At 45.7% G+C, this 15,480-nt stretch overlaps 1 protein-coding gene and 3 non-coding genes across 6 annotated transcripts; all 4 read right to left on the bottom strand.

Moving 5' to 3' along the window:
• Positions 1–4,897: 4,897 nt before the first annotated feature.
• On the bottom strand, positions 4,898–14,227 carry LOC121014443 (nucleolin). 3 transcript variants are annotated; one of them, XM_040450716.1, is made up of 14 exons: positions 14,038–14,227; positions 12,869–12,985; positions 11,095–11,578; positions 10,503–10,712; positions 10,292–10,378; positions 9,957–10,098; positions 9,132–9,256; positions 8,408–8,531; positions 7,759–7,916; positions 7,152–7,275; positions 6,841–6,974; positions 6,147–6,273; positions 5,559–5,782; positions 4,898–5,379 (listed from the first exon to the last, which is right to left on the bottom strand). In XM_040450716.1, the coding sequence occupies exons 1-14, from the start codon at positions 14,053–14,055 to the stop codon at positions 5,303–5,305; spliced, it is 2,151 nt and encodes a 716-aa protein (XP_040306650.1). In that variant the 5' UTR covers positions 14,056–14,227; the 3' UTR covers positions 4,898–5,302. The 3 variants fall into 3 exon arrangements, with proteins under 3 accessions (XP_040306650.1, XP_040306651.1, XP_040306652.1); XM_040450717.1 differs by having other exon boundaries at positions 10,292–10,380; positions 10,508–10,712; XM_040450718.1 differs by having other exon boundaries at positions 10,292–10,380; positions 10,511–10,712.
• Positions 5,963–6,094, bottom strand: LOC121014529 (small nucleolar RNA SNORA75). The gene has a single exon (XR_005783262.1). It is a non-coding gene; the product is annotated as a small nucleolar RNA SNORA75 (small nucleolar RNA).
• Positions 6,641–6,721, bottom strand: LOC121014533 (small nucleolar RNA SNORD20). Its single transcript, XR_005783265.1, has one exon. It is a non-coding gene; the product is annotated as a small nucleolar RNA SNORD20 (small nucleolar RNA).
• Positions 10,179–10,247, bottom strand: LOC121014532 (small nucleolar RNA SNORD82). Its single transcript, XR_005783264.1, has one exon. It is a non-coding gene; the product is annotated as a small nucleolar RNA SNORD82 (small nucleolar RNA).
• Positions 14,228–15,480: the final 1,253 nt, after the last annotated feature.

Below are 15,480 nucleotides of genomic sequence, written 5' to 3'. Positions count from 1 at the left end.
TGAAGTGCTTATTAAAAGCCTCTAACTGGGCAGAATTTGAACTCCAAACTCTGCCTCCCCAGCACTCAGCAGCTGCTGGCATCTATAGCCAGCTCTGTTAACTTTCCAGTTCTTTTCCCCTGGGCTCGTTAGAATCTTGCCCTGTGCATACACAATGTAGGACTTGGCTGAGAATTTGAAGGCAGTTAAGTGTGCAGATCTTATGGCTCAGTGTCTCTTTTATTTTCAGGAAAATTTCCAGACTTAAACTCCAAACGGACTCCTCAGCGCAATAAGACAGGCCCCCTTTCTGATTAAACTCTGTATCTGGGGATCCATGCTAACCCATGGGTACCCAACAGGAGAAAACTGGTTAAACATGGATCTCACCCAGTACCCTTATCTTCTTTTAAGGGTGATAGACATCTGTTTCGGTTTCTATCTGGTATTATCTGTCCAACAACTTTAAAAGCTGATTTATATTTTGTACAGTTTATAATTGTTAACAGAACGGTCTGTTTTCAGACATTCCATCATTACCAGAACCAAACTCCCTAACTTAACTGTATTTTAAATGTAAATACATCTTATCTAATGCATTAGTGAACACATAATTCTATCACAAAAGTTGTGCATAAATATTTTAATAAATTTACTTCAATTGGTTTCCCTTGTAATCCTTTCTTTTAAAGCAAATAATCCTGAGAACGTTATTCTGAGAGGTTCAAAGTCTTTACCAGGACCCCCTACGTGCAAATGTTAAGAACTCCTGGCCTAGATTCTCTCCTGCTGCTATCACAGCTTTCCCTGCATTTGGGGGAAGGACTTCCTCCGGGGTTCCTTCGTTCATCACTTACTGAGTACCTACTGCATGTCAGGCACTGTCCTAGGCCCACGGGACAGAACAATGACATCAAGCCCCTCTACTCAGAGGTTAGCAGGGATACATGTGTGCTTTTCATGTTTCCACGTGGAGGGCCCAGCAGTAGAGGAACTCTCCAGGCCTTTTCCCGGCGCCGCTGGGTTACCTGATCTGCGGGAGATAGCCACTGGCTCCTATCTAGAAATTGGGAGAGAATGAGCCTGCTGAAAGGCTCTAAGCCGAGGGCTGCTTGCTCTTCCCCTATCCACCTCGGCTGAGGGTCACAGAGGGTCACAGCGCACACTGCTCTACTGTCTGCCCAGGTTTTCTAAGGGCGAGGAAGGGAGTTTCAGGCAGGAAGGAGGGCTCATCTGTCAAATGCTGCAAGGAAGCAAGGGGACATAAGTCACAATGCTAGGGACAAGGAGTGGGACTCAGGAGTGTGGTCCTTCTCAAAGTTTGGCAATGAAGGCAAGTGGCAACAGCTGGGTGGGGAGGTCGGGTCAGGGGACAATTCTTTTGACGAGAAAACTTTTGGCACTTTTTTAGGCTGAGGGGAAACAGATTGAGATACAAAGAGACAGTGAACCAAGCATACAAAAATGGGATACCTCTGGGAAAGGGCACAGGCCAACCATTCCATGAAATTGAGTTCTGTGTGCATTCCACAGCATCTCTTAGTGTGCTGAGTGGACTTCCTGCAGACTCCCAAGCCCCATCACTTAATCCAAGTGTAAATTTGGTTAAAGACACATTGGCCTGGGAGCACCTGGGTGGCTCAGTTAAGTGTCCAACTCTTGATCTCAGCTCAGGTCATGATCTTCCAGTTCGTGGGCACAGACAGCACAGCACAGAGCCTGCTTGGGATTTTTTTTCTCTCTGCCCTTCCGTTGCTTGTGTGCTCTCTTTAATGTCTTAAATAAACATTAAAAAAACAAAACAAAAAAACACCACGGGGCAAAACAAAAAGCACCACCAAAGGCTCCGTCGACTTTGGCTCAGGTCATGATCTCACTGCTGGTGAGTTCGAGCCCCACTTCAAGCTCTGCATTGACAGCTCGGAGCCTGGAGCGTGCTTCAGAGTCTCTAATATAAAATGAAACAGAAGAAAAAAAAAAGTAAAAGAAAAAAACCACATTGCCCTGAAACGCAGCCTTAGGTTTCCACATCCTCGTGGATGTGCTGCCACCTGCTGGAAGAATGACAGAAGTGGCGACAACCATTTGCCAACGGGTGCTGCTTTTCTAAAATGGCTGCAAAACCTTCACCCAGCCCACCAACCCGGAGACCAGACCGGTGTCCGGGAGGCAAGAATTAAGACGTTTGCAGGATTCTAGTCCCTAAAGGTAAGCGTTAATGCTCCTCCTTGGCCTTCCAGGGTGACAGACTACCCTCCAACCTCCTCTCCATTCCACACAAGTCAGCACACCACCCCTGGAACAACCAGTAATAACAGGACTGGACTGTCCCCAATTTAATGGTGAGGAACCGAACAGCAGAAAGGGAGAACGAGGGGCGCCTGGGTGGCGCAGTCGGTTAAGCCTCCGACTTCAGCCAGGTCACGATCTCGCGGTCTGTGAGTTCGAGCCCCGCGTCAGGCTCTGGGCTGATGGCTCGGAGCCTGGAGCCTGTTTCCGATTCTGTGTCTCCCTCTCTCTCTGCCCCTCCCCCGTTCATGCTCTGTCTCTCTCTGTCCCAAAAATAAATAAAAAACGTTGAAAAAAAAAATTAAAAAAAAAAAAAAAAAAAAGAAAGGGAGAACGAACCTTACTTTTCCGCCCACATCAGGCGTATGGAGGGGCTGAGGGAAGGCACACCATCAGCAGCATTCGCTTATTAAAGTACATGTGTACAGTGATTCTAGATTTTTATGTTTATTTTTGAGACAGGAAAGGAGGGGCAGAGAGGGGAACAGAAGATCCGAAGTGGGCTCAGGACTGACAGCAGAGCCCGATTTGGGGCTTGAACTCACAAACCAGATCATGACCTGAGCCAAAGTCCGATGCTTAACTGACTGCACCAGCCAGACACCCCAAGAGCAAATCTAATGGTGGAATACATTTCCCTTCCCTTCAACAAGGGAACCCACAGACACCCCACACCTCTAGGGCTGTAAAGTCCTATTTAGTAACAGGTACTTAAGCACTGGCTGTGCTGGGCCTGGACTCATAGCAACCCTGGTCTCTGTTCCTAATGGCCAAATAACTTTACAGGTTTATTTAAACCTCTAGGCCTGCCAGGTAGAGTAGCCAACCAGGGCAAGCACCTACATGAGAGAAGGCTGTAGGGTCACGACAGCCCTAGAATCCTCCTTTGCTAGGTCTCAGGAGATGCAAACACCAACCTCACAGGCCTTGCTAGCCCAGTTTTGGGACACTGTTTTGCCTGGATGCAAATTTTGACATTAGGCAGTCTGAACTCCACTGAGTGAACAGCAACTTTTGAATCCAGAGAAACACAGGCTGCCAAGCTTTTTTTAAAGTTTATCCAAGAACATCTGCTTGCTGGCTTGACCTTCATAGCAGCAACAAGCTTCCACTGGTACGCTCACCCTCCAAACAGGCCATCATAGCTATCTCCCCCATATCCACAAGACTAGCTTAAGCTGCAAAAAATATGCATACAGCTGAGATTTCCTTCACCCACAGTGAAACTCAACCAGGCCTAAAACGAACATTTACTTACAAAAACATTTTGATGTTTATTTTTAAGAGAGAACATGAGCAGGGGAGGGGCAGAAAGAGAGCTCCAGGCTCTGAGCGGTCAGCAGAGCCTGACGTGGGGCTTGAACTCATGAACCCTGTGATCATGACCGGAGCAGAAGTCGAAGACTTAACTGAACCACCCTGGAGCCCCTTTTCTTTGTACGCTCACATTAAAAATGTATTATAAGAGACACCTGGGTGACTCCACTGGTTACGCGTCACAAGCGGTCCGCAGAGGCCACTTCCATCCTGTCCTCCTCTCTCTGCCCCTCCCCTGCTCTCAAAAATAAAGATTTTATTTTGCTAAAATGCAAAAGAGTTGGTTTTTTAGATATTTGAGAGCAAGCACAAGCAGGGGAGAGACCGAGAGGACAGAGAACCTCAAGCAGGCAATCCCACAAACCTCGGAGATCATGACCTGAGCCAAATCAAAAAAAAAAAATTTTTTTTTAATGGTTTTTAATGGGGCACCTGGGTGGCTCTCTCAGTTGAGCATCCCACTCAATTTCAGTTCAAGTCATGATCTCAGTTTGTGGGATCAAGTCCCAGGTCAGGCTCTGCGCTGACAGCTCAGAGCCTGCTTGGGGTTCTTGCACTCTCAAAGTAAGTGTTGAAACTAAAAAGTCACCTGCTCTACCAGCCAGACACCCACCTACATTTTGATTTGGCACTTTGACTAGTCTAAAACAGGTGGTTAGAGTCCATGGGCTTTTTGGATGGCTGTTTTAACATCTCTGCTCCACAGCATCTAGGGCATCATTCAGTAATCCTGTTAATCTGCTGGCATAGACCTCGGGACCCTTGATTATTAGTAGTGCTAGAGGGAATAAGGAGTAAATTAATGAATACTGAATATCGTGTAATACCAAAGCCCTTACTTGGTTGGTTGAACCAGAGGTTGTTGCAAGATTTACAAAACACAAGGGTCCACCTACTGGACTTGGTTTTCTTCCCCAGGCTCACCATAATCCCCAAGCACCCACTGGTCCATTCATCTAGCACAAATTCTATTGAATTATCGCCAATTCCAGAATCCATGCTCTCAGCTGCAGGTTTCAGGAGGCCTGACCAATGTGCTCCTAGCCCCTCTCCAGAGTACTTCTTCAGAACACCTGATCCTCAGGCCTGCGGCAAACAGGATAAGCCACAGCAGATTTCCAATAAGCCTTTCAAGTCACTTTACCAACCATCTCACCAAAACTTGTAGCCAGGATACTTGAACCCAATGTAACAAGCATTTCCATAGCAGGGGGTGGGGTGGGGTGGGGTGATCTGGAGCCACAGAGCTGGCTCTACCACGCTCCACCTGCAGTGGTATTCCAGGAGACACTCTAGGAAGTACAAGTCTGGCACCAGAGTTTAGGACTTTTAATTTGTCCCAAAGTTGCTGAAGCAAAAATCATGATAAAACATTCTGCTTTCCTTTACACCCCCCAACGCAAAAAAACAAAAACAAAACTATTCGTAGGAAAAAAATGGTTTTGTACATGGGAAGAAACAATATAAATTCAAAACTTACAGATAAGGATTAGCTCTATCACTCATCTCTTTAAAAAGTTTATATGAATATCCAGTCAAAACCAACAGGGTATCTCCCTTGAAATGTTATCTATACGAACTTCCAAGTAGACCACAGGACTGTATACTGTCTTGGAATGTCCTCAGAAGGCTCTGTCATTGATCAGGTAACAGAGTAAAAACCCCAGAGTCCTTTTCTTTCAAACAGAAGAGGGTAAAGACAGAGGGATGGAAGAAACTATTCAAACTTCGTCTTCTTTCCTTGTGGCTTGTGGTCTCCCCCTCCTCCTCTGCCTCCTCGGAAGCCTCCTCGCCCTATAGGAAGCCAAGACATTGAAGAATGAGTACAAAGCAGCCAGGAGTCCTCCCCTCCCCACAGTGATCAGTGACAACCTGGAGGCTGATGCAGGAACCCTGCCCTGGGCTCTGGACACATTGTGAAGGACACGTGCCAGTGTCCAGTGCACACACAGAGGAAGCCCCAGCTTCCTTACCTCCAAAGCCTCCCCGGCCTCTGCCACCAAATCCACCTCGGCCTCCTCTGCCACCACCACGGCCTCCAAAGCCACCTCTGCCTCCACCGCGACCTCCAAAGCCACCTTCACCCTTCGGTTTGGCCCAGTCCAAAGTAACTTTGTTTCCATCAATTTCACCATCTTCCATGGCCTCCTTGGCAGCTTTGGCATCTTCCTCACTGTTGAAGTCTACAAAACCAAACCTGAAATGCCAAATGAGATTACTCGTTATAGAAAGAACACATACTGCAAGTGCCAAGATTAACCTCACATGTTGGACAGTGATTCCACAGGAAGTAGATTTGCTCAGTGGAGGAAAGACCCAAGTGACAGAGTGAAAGGCTTCCTTGTGGAAGGCTGAAACTCATTTTATCGACCCCCAGAAATGTCTCACAGATCAGAATATACCTCTGTGAAGACAGAGGGCAAAATAATGCTAACTGTGAATTGTCTCTTCTTCTCGTGCGAATCCATAAACTGCCACCAATTGACAGAAAGGAGCTCAGTGAGAAGGTATACTAGAAAGGAGGTCTCCGCTGCGTGGACAAGTATTTCCTTTCATCTTACCCTTTGGAGGACCCAGTCTCCCGGTCAGTGACTATCCTTGCCCGAACAGAGCCGTCGAACGATTCCTTTAATGTTTCTTCTGTGGTATCCTCAGACAGACCTTTGACAAACAAGGTTTTGGACGGCTCTACGGAAGAAAAATTGCACATTTTACCTAAAGCCACAATAACCAGATGGTAGCTTTTAATAACGTCCAGTATGGGACTACTGGCCAAGAATGCTCGGCTTAGCAGAAGCTAGCCTTTCGCTTAAAAATCTCTGGAAAAAAGGCACATAAAAGCAACTTAGCAAACTAGTGCTCAATTAAAGCAAAAGGCATAGATCAATCATCTCAAATTTATACTGATCACCAGAGCAGCTGAGGTCCTGTCTCAGATCCTTTATGGAAAGAAGGAGAAGCAATGCAAAGACAGCAATCCCTAAACAAGCTGGCAGCTGTTACAATCACCACATAGGGCAGTAACTGTGGGCGAATGTGCTGCTAGAAGACCTCACTGGATCAGAACTTGACTATCTAGAGGAATTTTCTTGGGATTTCATCAGTTATGTTCTCAGATAATCAATCATCATATCCAGTATCCTTCACTTAGCAGCAACAGGAAACACAAACGTTCACCTCTAAACTGGACAATGATGCAGCATAGCACCGAGGAGTGCCGACCCTCAACGTAACACCATGTTAAACGTAACTTACGGCTTCTTGCATTAGGTGATCCCCTGGGTCCTTGCAACTCCAGCCTGATTGCTCTGCCCTCAATTTCCCTTTTATTACAGGAATTTAAAGCTTCTTTAGCATCTTCAAATGAAGCAAATTCTATAAATGCATACCTGAGAATAATCATCAATACTTAGAGTTAGTTACCAAGCATATACTTGCTGGGCTGCAGACATCTAATGCCACCAAAGAGATACTTAAATGATGCTCTTTATACCCAATTTGTGAGCTAAAATGATTCAGCCTCTTAAAGCCCATAATTAATATCCTAACCATACTAATTATTTTACCCTTTAGATTTGCCATTTTGGTTCTGGGGCACTTTAATAAAAGTCGCCTTCTCAAATACTTCTTGAAGAGTTTCTTCTGTTGCATTGTAGGAGAGATTGCTTAAAACCAGAGTTTTTGATTCACCTACAAAGAAAAAAAAAGCCAAATGAAGACTCTGAAACAATGGTTCCTAAGTTCAGTCACAGCTATACCTTATTCGAGAACTTCTATGACTGGGAAGAATTAACATGTCAATGGACATGCAGGTGGACTTCCACTTGTTACTCATACTGAGTACTTACCATGCACTATTATATTCCTATTACCTAAACATGTAAAAGCTATTTGTTTATATGTTCCTAGAACAAATATTCTAATTTAAAGGCGCACATCATTGAAGTCCTTTAAAGGGTCAAACACACAGGGAGATCTGTCTATGTTCCAATGCAAAACGACTTCACACACCTCACTCAAGACACTGAATTACTATCATAGAGGTACAGAACTTGACCGATCTAGAGCTACATCTAATTTACTATTGAACTTAAAAAAAAAAAAAAAAAAAAAAAAAACAGTAAAAATGCAAAGATGTCCCTCCATCAATCCTGGAATTCTGTAAATTCTTACCACTCCAAGTGCTATTCTTTCCACCTCTATAGTCTTGATTTTGACCCTTCTCTCCAGTATAGTACAGGGAAATAGATCGCCCATCTATCTCTGTTCCCTGCTTTTCTTCCAAGGTTTTTTCTGCATCAGCTTCTGTCTTGAATTCAATATAAGCAATCCTGCAACAGTAGAAAAAAAAAGACATTAAGAACTTTAAAAAACACTGATTTTTAAAAAACAACCATGTTAACACAAATGTTCTAATCTCACCAACAGAATCTTGTTTCAAATGAGTACAATAAAAATGTTCTTAAAGAACTGAAATGTTCTGGTTTCCTGCCATGTTTCACTTGTCCATTAAAATTTCCCTTCCACTACAGAAGGTTGCCAAGCACACCTAGAAAACTTGTTCATGGTAACCCCATCTCACTGCACAACTGCTATTACTTACAAAGCTAGGTACATTTCACAATACTTTGTATATATTTGGAGTCTTTTACAATGACCCTAAAGTATGTTTTCCCACTGCCCAGGTAGGAAGTTAAGGCACTGGTTAAAGATTAGTTTGCACCAATCACACACCCAGGAAAGTGAGATCAAAATTTCTTTTATAAAATCAGAAGTACATTAATTTTAATGGATGTCAACATTCCTTACACACAAAACATACCCTTTACTCTTTCCATCCTTGCTGACTAATCTGATTTCCACAGCATCTTCAAATACTTCTTTTAATTCATCCTGAGTAACTTTGTAAGGCAGATTTTTAGCCAAAAGTGTTCTTGCGTCTCGATCTAGGTTAAAAAAAAAAACCAAACAAATGAAGTGTATTGCTTGAAAGACATACTCTCCCCTCCCCGAAGAACTAATGGAAAAGTTCTGTTCAACAAATAATTTGAGATCCTACAATATACAAGGCATGTACATATACGTACACCCACTTATACACGGCACGGAAGTATAGAGATGCAGCAAATGGCAAAAACACAAGCTGCTGTCACCAGTGAAATCAAATTGCGTGTTGGATACTCACAGCAGTGCTCAAACTAAAACAGGTGCTAAATACTTTTTGAATTAAGATTACGAACATACATTTTGAAACATGACAAAGAGAGAAAAGATAAAAAATACAAAAAGAGTGGTTAGGATCTAATCTAGTTCTATTGAGGAAAGACCTCTATTAACCAATTCTTTTTTAAAGAAGTGTATTCTTGCCCGGGAATTTAGAAAACCGGCAAGCAGTACATTTATCACTTGAACTTATTTAAACCCTCACATTATAAGGAAACCAATAAAAGTTAAACTATTTACCCTGGCCAACTAGCTCCCGACTAGATATATATAACCATTAAGAAGTTAGAAGTCAGTTATCACAATTACCCAGTCTTACGTACCTTTCTTACTGTCTTTTCCCTTTGGTTTTTCTAGTTTAATTTCATTGCCAAAGACTTTTAAACCAGTGAGTTCCAAAGCTTTTTCCAGATCTTCAGCAGATTCAAAATCCACATAGCCAAACTTCCTTTAAGACAGTAAGATGAAAAATGCAAAATTACGAATGGGGGGAAAAAAACCCATGAAAACATGACTACACAATCCCTTCCGGGCAAGCAAAATGTGACGATGTGATGATGCAAAGAATTAAGCAAAGAAAAACCTATGGTCTTAACAGAAGTCAAGGCTCTATTAAACTGCTGCTATAGAGCAAGGTATCAGGGAACTGATGCAAGTTCACCTTTGAGGTATTAGCCATACTGCTCCTAACAACTGATACTAACAGCAATCAAAAGAACCTGGTTTAGGGGCTCCTGGGTGGCTCAGTTGGTTAAGCGTCTGACTCTTGGTTTCGGCTCAGGCCATGATCTCACAGTTTCCTATGCCCAAACCCCACACTGAGCTCTGTGCTGGCAGCTCGGAGCCTGCTTGGGATTCTCTCTCTCCCTCTCTTGCTGCCCCTCCCCCACTTGTGCTCTCTCTCAAAATAAATCGAAGTTAGAACCATTATATCTCTTCAAATCCACTAGTTTCAGATCTTTCTAGAAGCCTAAGATTCAAATCTTGTAACTTACTAAAAATTAACGCTGTAACGAAACGTAAGGGAGATTTTAGAAACTTCAATTTGGGATTTTACATTTTGATAATCTAGTAACTTAACTCATTAATGTCTAATATTTGAAAGCTTGCAAATCCAGGAGTAACGTGCAGAATTCCTCCATACTCACCTAGACACACCAATTCTGACATCCACAACAGCAAGATCATTTTTAGCAAAAATATCACTAATGCCTGTTTTTAATTCAGGAGCAGATTTGCTGAAATTCAGGTTTCCAACAAAAAGATTGAATGATGTAGTTGGTTCTGTACCTGTATAAAACAGGAATGCAAATTAGTCTTTATAAAGTATGGCATGAACTTAAATTTCCAGTGTGAAATTTCTACACAGAGCACATCAGACATCACAATATCACATCAGGCTTCAGTATTAAGTCCCTCTGCTGTTCATCACTTGTGCGATCAGGTGCCACACCCTTCCCCTACCTCCCATTCTGCAAGTTACCTTCTACTTTCTGTTTCTTGGCTTCAGGAGCCGCTTTCTGTTTGGCCATTTCCTTCTTTCGCTTTCCAGGTGCTTCTTTAACAGGCTCTGTACACAAGATTTTCAACACTCTTGTTACCAGTGAGTAGTCACACATATTGAAGTGCCTTTTCTTCCCCCCAAGTAACCTCTATAATTTTTATCACTGTACTTCAGAATCTAACTTGATTACCTTCTTCTTCTTCTTCTTCTTCCTCCTCCTCCTCCTCCTCTTCTTCCTCATCATCCTCCTCCTCTTCCTCATCCTCCTCCTCATCTTCATCCTCATCATCCTCCTCCTCATCTTCATCTTCAGCTGCGCTCTTGGCCTTCACAGGAACGGCTTTTGCAGGGATTTTCTTTCCTTTGGCTGGTGTGGTCTCCATAGCTTCTTCTTCAGAGTCTGAAAGAGATGCAACTTACTCAAAAACTCAAGAGAATTCTCCCCAAACCAACTTCAGTTCTTGGAAAATCTAAAGGAAAAGAAATGCGATCCTATCAATGCCACCGTGCTTAGCAGTTACAGAAAGGAGTAAACAGATCTGTTGGAAGCAAATCCCACCTTATGAAAAATAACTCACAAAATAGGCCATTTTAAACATTTTCTCAGGGGCAGGCAATTGTTTTGGGTGACTTAAGACTTCTGTACCACAGACACCCCAGAAAATCCCTGGGAGGATTTTCATCTAACTCCTAGACCGTCCTGGAATGTGTAGCATTACTGCCAAAACCTCACCTCTAATGCACCTTCTAAAAACTAGTCCGGAAACAAAAGAACTCCTTACCATCGTCATCGTCATCGTCATCCTCTTCCTCATCCTCATCATCTTCCTCCTCGTCGTCGTCGTCCTCATCATCTGAGGCAGGGGCAGCAGCGGCGGCTTTCATCACTGCCGGCTCGAATTCATCCTCCTCTTCATCCTCCTCTTCCTCATCCTCCTCTTCACTGTCCTCGTCATCTTCCTCATCACTGTCTTCCTTCTTGGCATTCTTCCCATTCTTTGCTCCCTTGGCTGGGGTGGCTGCTCCTTTCTTACCAGGAGTTGCTACCAATGCCTTGCCCGGGGTGGCTCCCTTCTTGCCAGGTGTTGCTACTGCTTTGGCTGGTGCAACGGTTTTTTTGGCTGGTGTGGCTGCTGCCTTTTTGCCAGGGGTGACAACTGCTTTCTTGGCTGGTGTGGCGACTGCAACCTTTTTTGTTGGGGAAACCATCACCTTCTTTGCTGGAGTTGCGGCAGCCTTCTTGCCTTTTTTCTGAGGAATGATAACCTGAAGAATAAATAAAACCAAACATAAATCTGTCTCCAATCCCGAAGAGTGCCTTGGTCCCATGAGCAAGTACTAAATTCTCACACTGGTTCTGGCTCAAGACCACACGCATTAGATGTATGTTAGTGTGTTAAACTACAGGGCCATGACATTGGGTCCTCCCATGTGCCTGAAGTCACAGCCTTCTTCAGATAAAATACAATACTGAAGCATAAGAAACTGCTCTTAACAGTTAAAATACCTCTGAATTCCTGTACTTCATACATTCTAACTGCATTTAAAGTGGCACAGCTTAATATGGACTCTGACAAGTCAGTTTGGATCCTACCTGCCACTTTAACAGCCTTAGGAAAAGCTTAAAATAACTTTTAAGCCTCAACTTTTTTTTCCTCATCTGTAAAGGATAATAACATCAACCTCTCATACTGTTAGAAAGATTATGAGTTGGCATATCTATTAGAAGTCTTGCACGCAGAAAGCTCTACTTGTTAAGTACTACTTAATCATTTAGGATTCTTACAGTGGGTGCTGGTATAAAAAGCTCATTCTTAGAACTAGAAAATAAAATGAGTAACAAATAGACTAGACAGTCAACCCTTGCAAAATTAATAAAGAGTGAGCATCTTAAGCTTGATAAAAACTTCCATTCGTCTACCTTAATTTTACACTCAAAGCCACTTTTTGCTGCTAGTTTCATCAGGTAATGAATTAACAGTAAAACCTTTATCAAATCCTCAACAAATCTAGGCGAAAATATAGGGATTAGTGGTCTTTACAGTGAGCAAACAGTAGCCAGGCATGTTACCAGGTTAACACAGAGGTGGCCACCCTCAACCCACACCAAGAGGTTAACAGTAACTAGTATCACACAGCTCATAATCAATCCTCCTTGGAGGCTAGGAAAGGATCTGGTAAGGCTAACCGAGACCTGAAAACAATGCTCAGCAATGCCACTTACTAGACACTTAACAGTCCAGGCTGTTTATTCACCTAGTGTGTTGACCTAACATACTAAAACTAGAAAAATGTCACGATTTAATACAACATATGGCACCAAGCCCTACAGAGAGCACAGGAAAAGGAGACTCTAAATCTTTTCTGTCAAATTCATTCAAATACTTACCCTGTATCTCAACATGCCAATGAAGAGCTTGGGAAACAATCTCCGCAGACCATGGATGAATGAATATAATCTTATTTTTGCCAGTATTTTCAGACATTTGATACCACCTGTTTTAACTCTCCGTTTCGTACTTTAACACAACTCGGCATGAAGCTATATATAATTACCTCTTCTCCACTGCTATCATCATCTTCATCTTCTGACATTTCCTCATCTTCACTGTCTTCTTCTACCTCCTTAGGGGGAGGAGCCATTTTCTTGGGGTCACTTTGATTTTTACCAGCCTAAAACAAACAATTAGCACATCACACCTCCAACATCTCAGACCATTCATATTTTCCCATCATTCTTAAGCATAGTAAGCCACCTCCTTTTTTTCAAATCCGCTTTTCAGACTGCTGGATAAAAATACTGACACGTGAACTACTAGGTAAACTAGTACTGAGGTCAACGTTAAAGCGGTAAGACTCTTGAGCCCCGCTCCCCCATTTTCCCTGTGATTTACAAACATCACGAATGGTTTTAACAGTACAGACAACTGGCCCATTTTAACGGCCAACAACCCATAGCTCTTTACCGCGTGGGGTGAACTACCTTAAAAAAGCCTTTGGTTAATTCTGGCACCACAACCTACACTCTCGCCTGAATCCAAATTCGCGGTGGTGAGGGTCTCTAAGACAAGTTTTCAAAAAACCACGCTAGGCCTTACAACCTTCGCTCTTCCGAAGTTCTTTCCCGTGGAAACCCCGCCCCTTCCAGAGCCGGCGGAGCCACGTGAAGATACCGCGCAGGTCACCATGTGCGCGCAGCACAGCATAAAAAGCACGAGGCAGGGCCTCCCCCTGGAGCCCACCTCGTGCCCGCCCGTCTGGCCGGAGCCGACATCCCGTAGGCCGCAGGCCCTCCGTTTAAAGCAGTCCCGCCTCTCCCCAACTCACGGCCAAGTCCCCTCCGCAGACGCCGGGACACACGCGGCGCGGCCCACGTGGCGGGCCGCGCGCTGGGGCACGTGCGTCAGGAGGCGGGGCCCCGCTTCGGCCCGTCGCAGGAGTTTGGCATCATCCCTCCACCCCAAGGCCCGGCGCCCCCTCCCCACTCAGTCTCGAAGTCTTTCCGCCCCACCACAACCACCCGCGGAACCTGCCGAAGCCCTTCACCTCGCCACCGATTAGCCAAAAAACGCGAGACCTCCCCGCTAACCGCGCGAGATTTCCCGCAGCATGGCGCCCTCGAACGCGCCCGGGACGGCGCGCAGGCCCTCCTCCTCGCGGCGCCGCGCGCGCCCTCCTCAGAAAGCAGGCCTCGACGTCCATGCTTGCGCAAGCAGGCTTCTTACTTTTGCGAGCTTCACCATGATGGCGGCGTATGCCGGCGGAGTGTGTGGCGGGCGAGTGGCGCAGACGAGTCCAGAGGAACCCAAGCGACGGCGATGGCGGCCGCTGGTACAGAATATCCCGGAGCACGTATGCTTGGCTGCCAGCTAGAGCTCGAGACTGAGGCGAAAGACTGAGCCTGCCCAGTAATCGCCTCTGGAAAGGCGACGACGGCGTCCTCGTGACTCCGTCTCGGCCAACCAGAGGTTGCGTCCATCCTATGGACCAATCGCGAGCCTCTACCCAAGAACGGCGCGAGGCGGGGCGCAGGCAGCAGTGGGCGGGCCGAGGCGGGCACGGGAGGGGGAGGGGATTTGGTGGCGGCGCCCTGGGGGCGGGATTCGCTTTGTGCAAGGCCGGCTCTGATTGGGTGGTAGGCGCGCGGTTCCTGAAGAGCTTCTTCGCGGCCCGCGCTCGCGGCGCTTGCGCCGTGGGACTGACGCTTTTGGCGCCGCTAGTTCCCGAGACGCGGGCGGCTGCATGTGCGTAGTCTCAGGTATCTGACCGTGTCGGTGTCCTGTCTACTCGGGGGAGGGAGGGGTCCGTGGAGATCTTGGGCGGCCCCACGAGCGGCTGCAGCCCGCTCTCCACGCTGAGCCGCCCGGCGGCCGTGGAGAGAGTAGTTCGTCCCCATTTCCCTGCTGATGAGCCCGAGACCTCCCGAAATAAAGGGACCGCCAGGTTCACAGCGCCCGCGTAGGAGGCGCACTTCAGCCTGGCCCGCCAATGAACCCGAGCCAGAAAATCCCCGTCTGCAGGTGATTCTCTCCCAGGCCACGTGCCTGAAGCTGCCTCCTAAGAGCTGTTAATAAAAGACAGTCGCCTATGTCTGTGAACAGTGCACAAACATTACATTTATTGTCAAGTAGCCTCATGAGCTGGGTATTTCTCCCAACGAGGAACAAGACCGGAGAGATAACTTTCTGGTGGTCACCGGGCATTATAACTGGGGTGGGGAGAGGAACTTGGTGAGGCCAACCACAGGCCAACCCTTTGACCACTCACAAGTTCCCCTTTTTGTTATTTGGGACTAAAACATAAATTAAAATGTGACTTAGAAGTCAATCTCACCAAATGGTCCAGGAGTTAGTCAAAAGAGGCAAGGAAAGGTTTCCTCAATGGCAGAGGCACAGGAGGTTCTTTGGGTGGTGCTTTTGCCAGTTCTGATGGGTCACTGCGGGCAAATTTAGTTGGTGCCAAACTTGACCCAGAGCACTTCCTTCAGTATAGAGCCTGCCTAGGATATATACTGGGCATCTGGTATCTAAATGTCTCTGCAGGGTTGCCTGGGTGGCTCATTCGGTTAAGCTTCCAACTTCTGCTCAGGCTCAGGTCATGATCTCACGGTTCATGGGTTCTAGCCCCGCATCGGCTTCTGTGCTGACACCTCGGAGCCTGGATCCTGC

The sequence above is a fragment of the Herpailurus yagouaroundi genome, unplaced genomic scaffold (assembly GCF_014898765.1).
Source record: "Herpailurus yagouaroundi ecotype Mexico unplaced genomic scaffold, PumYag 202, whole genome shotgun sequence".
Classification (NCBI taxonomy): domain Eukaryota; kingdom Metazoa; phylum Chordata; class Mammalia; order Carnivora; family Felidae; genus Herpailurus; species Herpailurus yagouaroundi.
The sequence above is the reverse complement of the archived record's forward strand: the minus strand, read 5'-3'. Positions and strand labels throughout refer to the sequence as shown.

What these genes read in the sequence shown, in the direction of transcription:
- LOC121014443 (XM_040450716.1), bottom strand. An exon ending in GTCAGAATTGGTGTGTCTAG is followed by an intron (nt 9,257 to 9,956) that starts GTGAGTATGGAG and finishes ACTGTCTTAAAG; the next exon opens with GAAGTTTGGCTATGTGGATT. An exon ending in GAGACTGGGTCCTCCAAAGG is followed by an intron (nt 5,783 to 6,146) that starts GTAAGATGAAAG and finishes TTGGCATTTCAG; the next exon opens with GTTTGGTTTTGTAGACTTCA.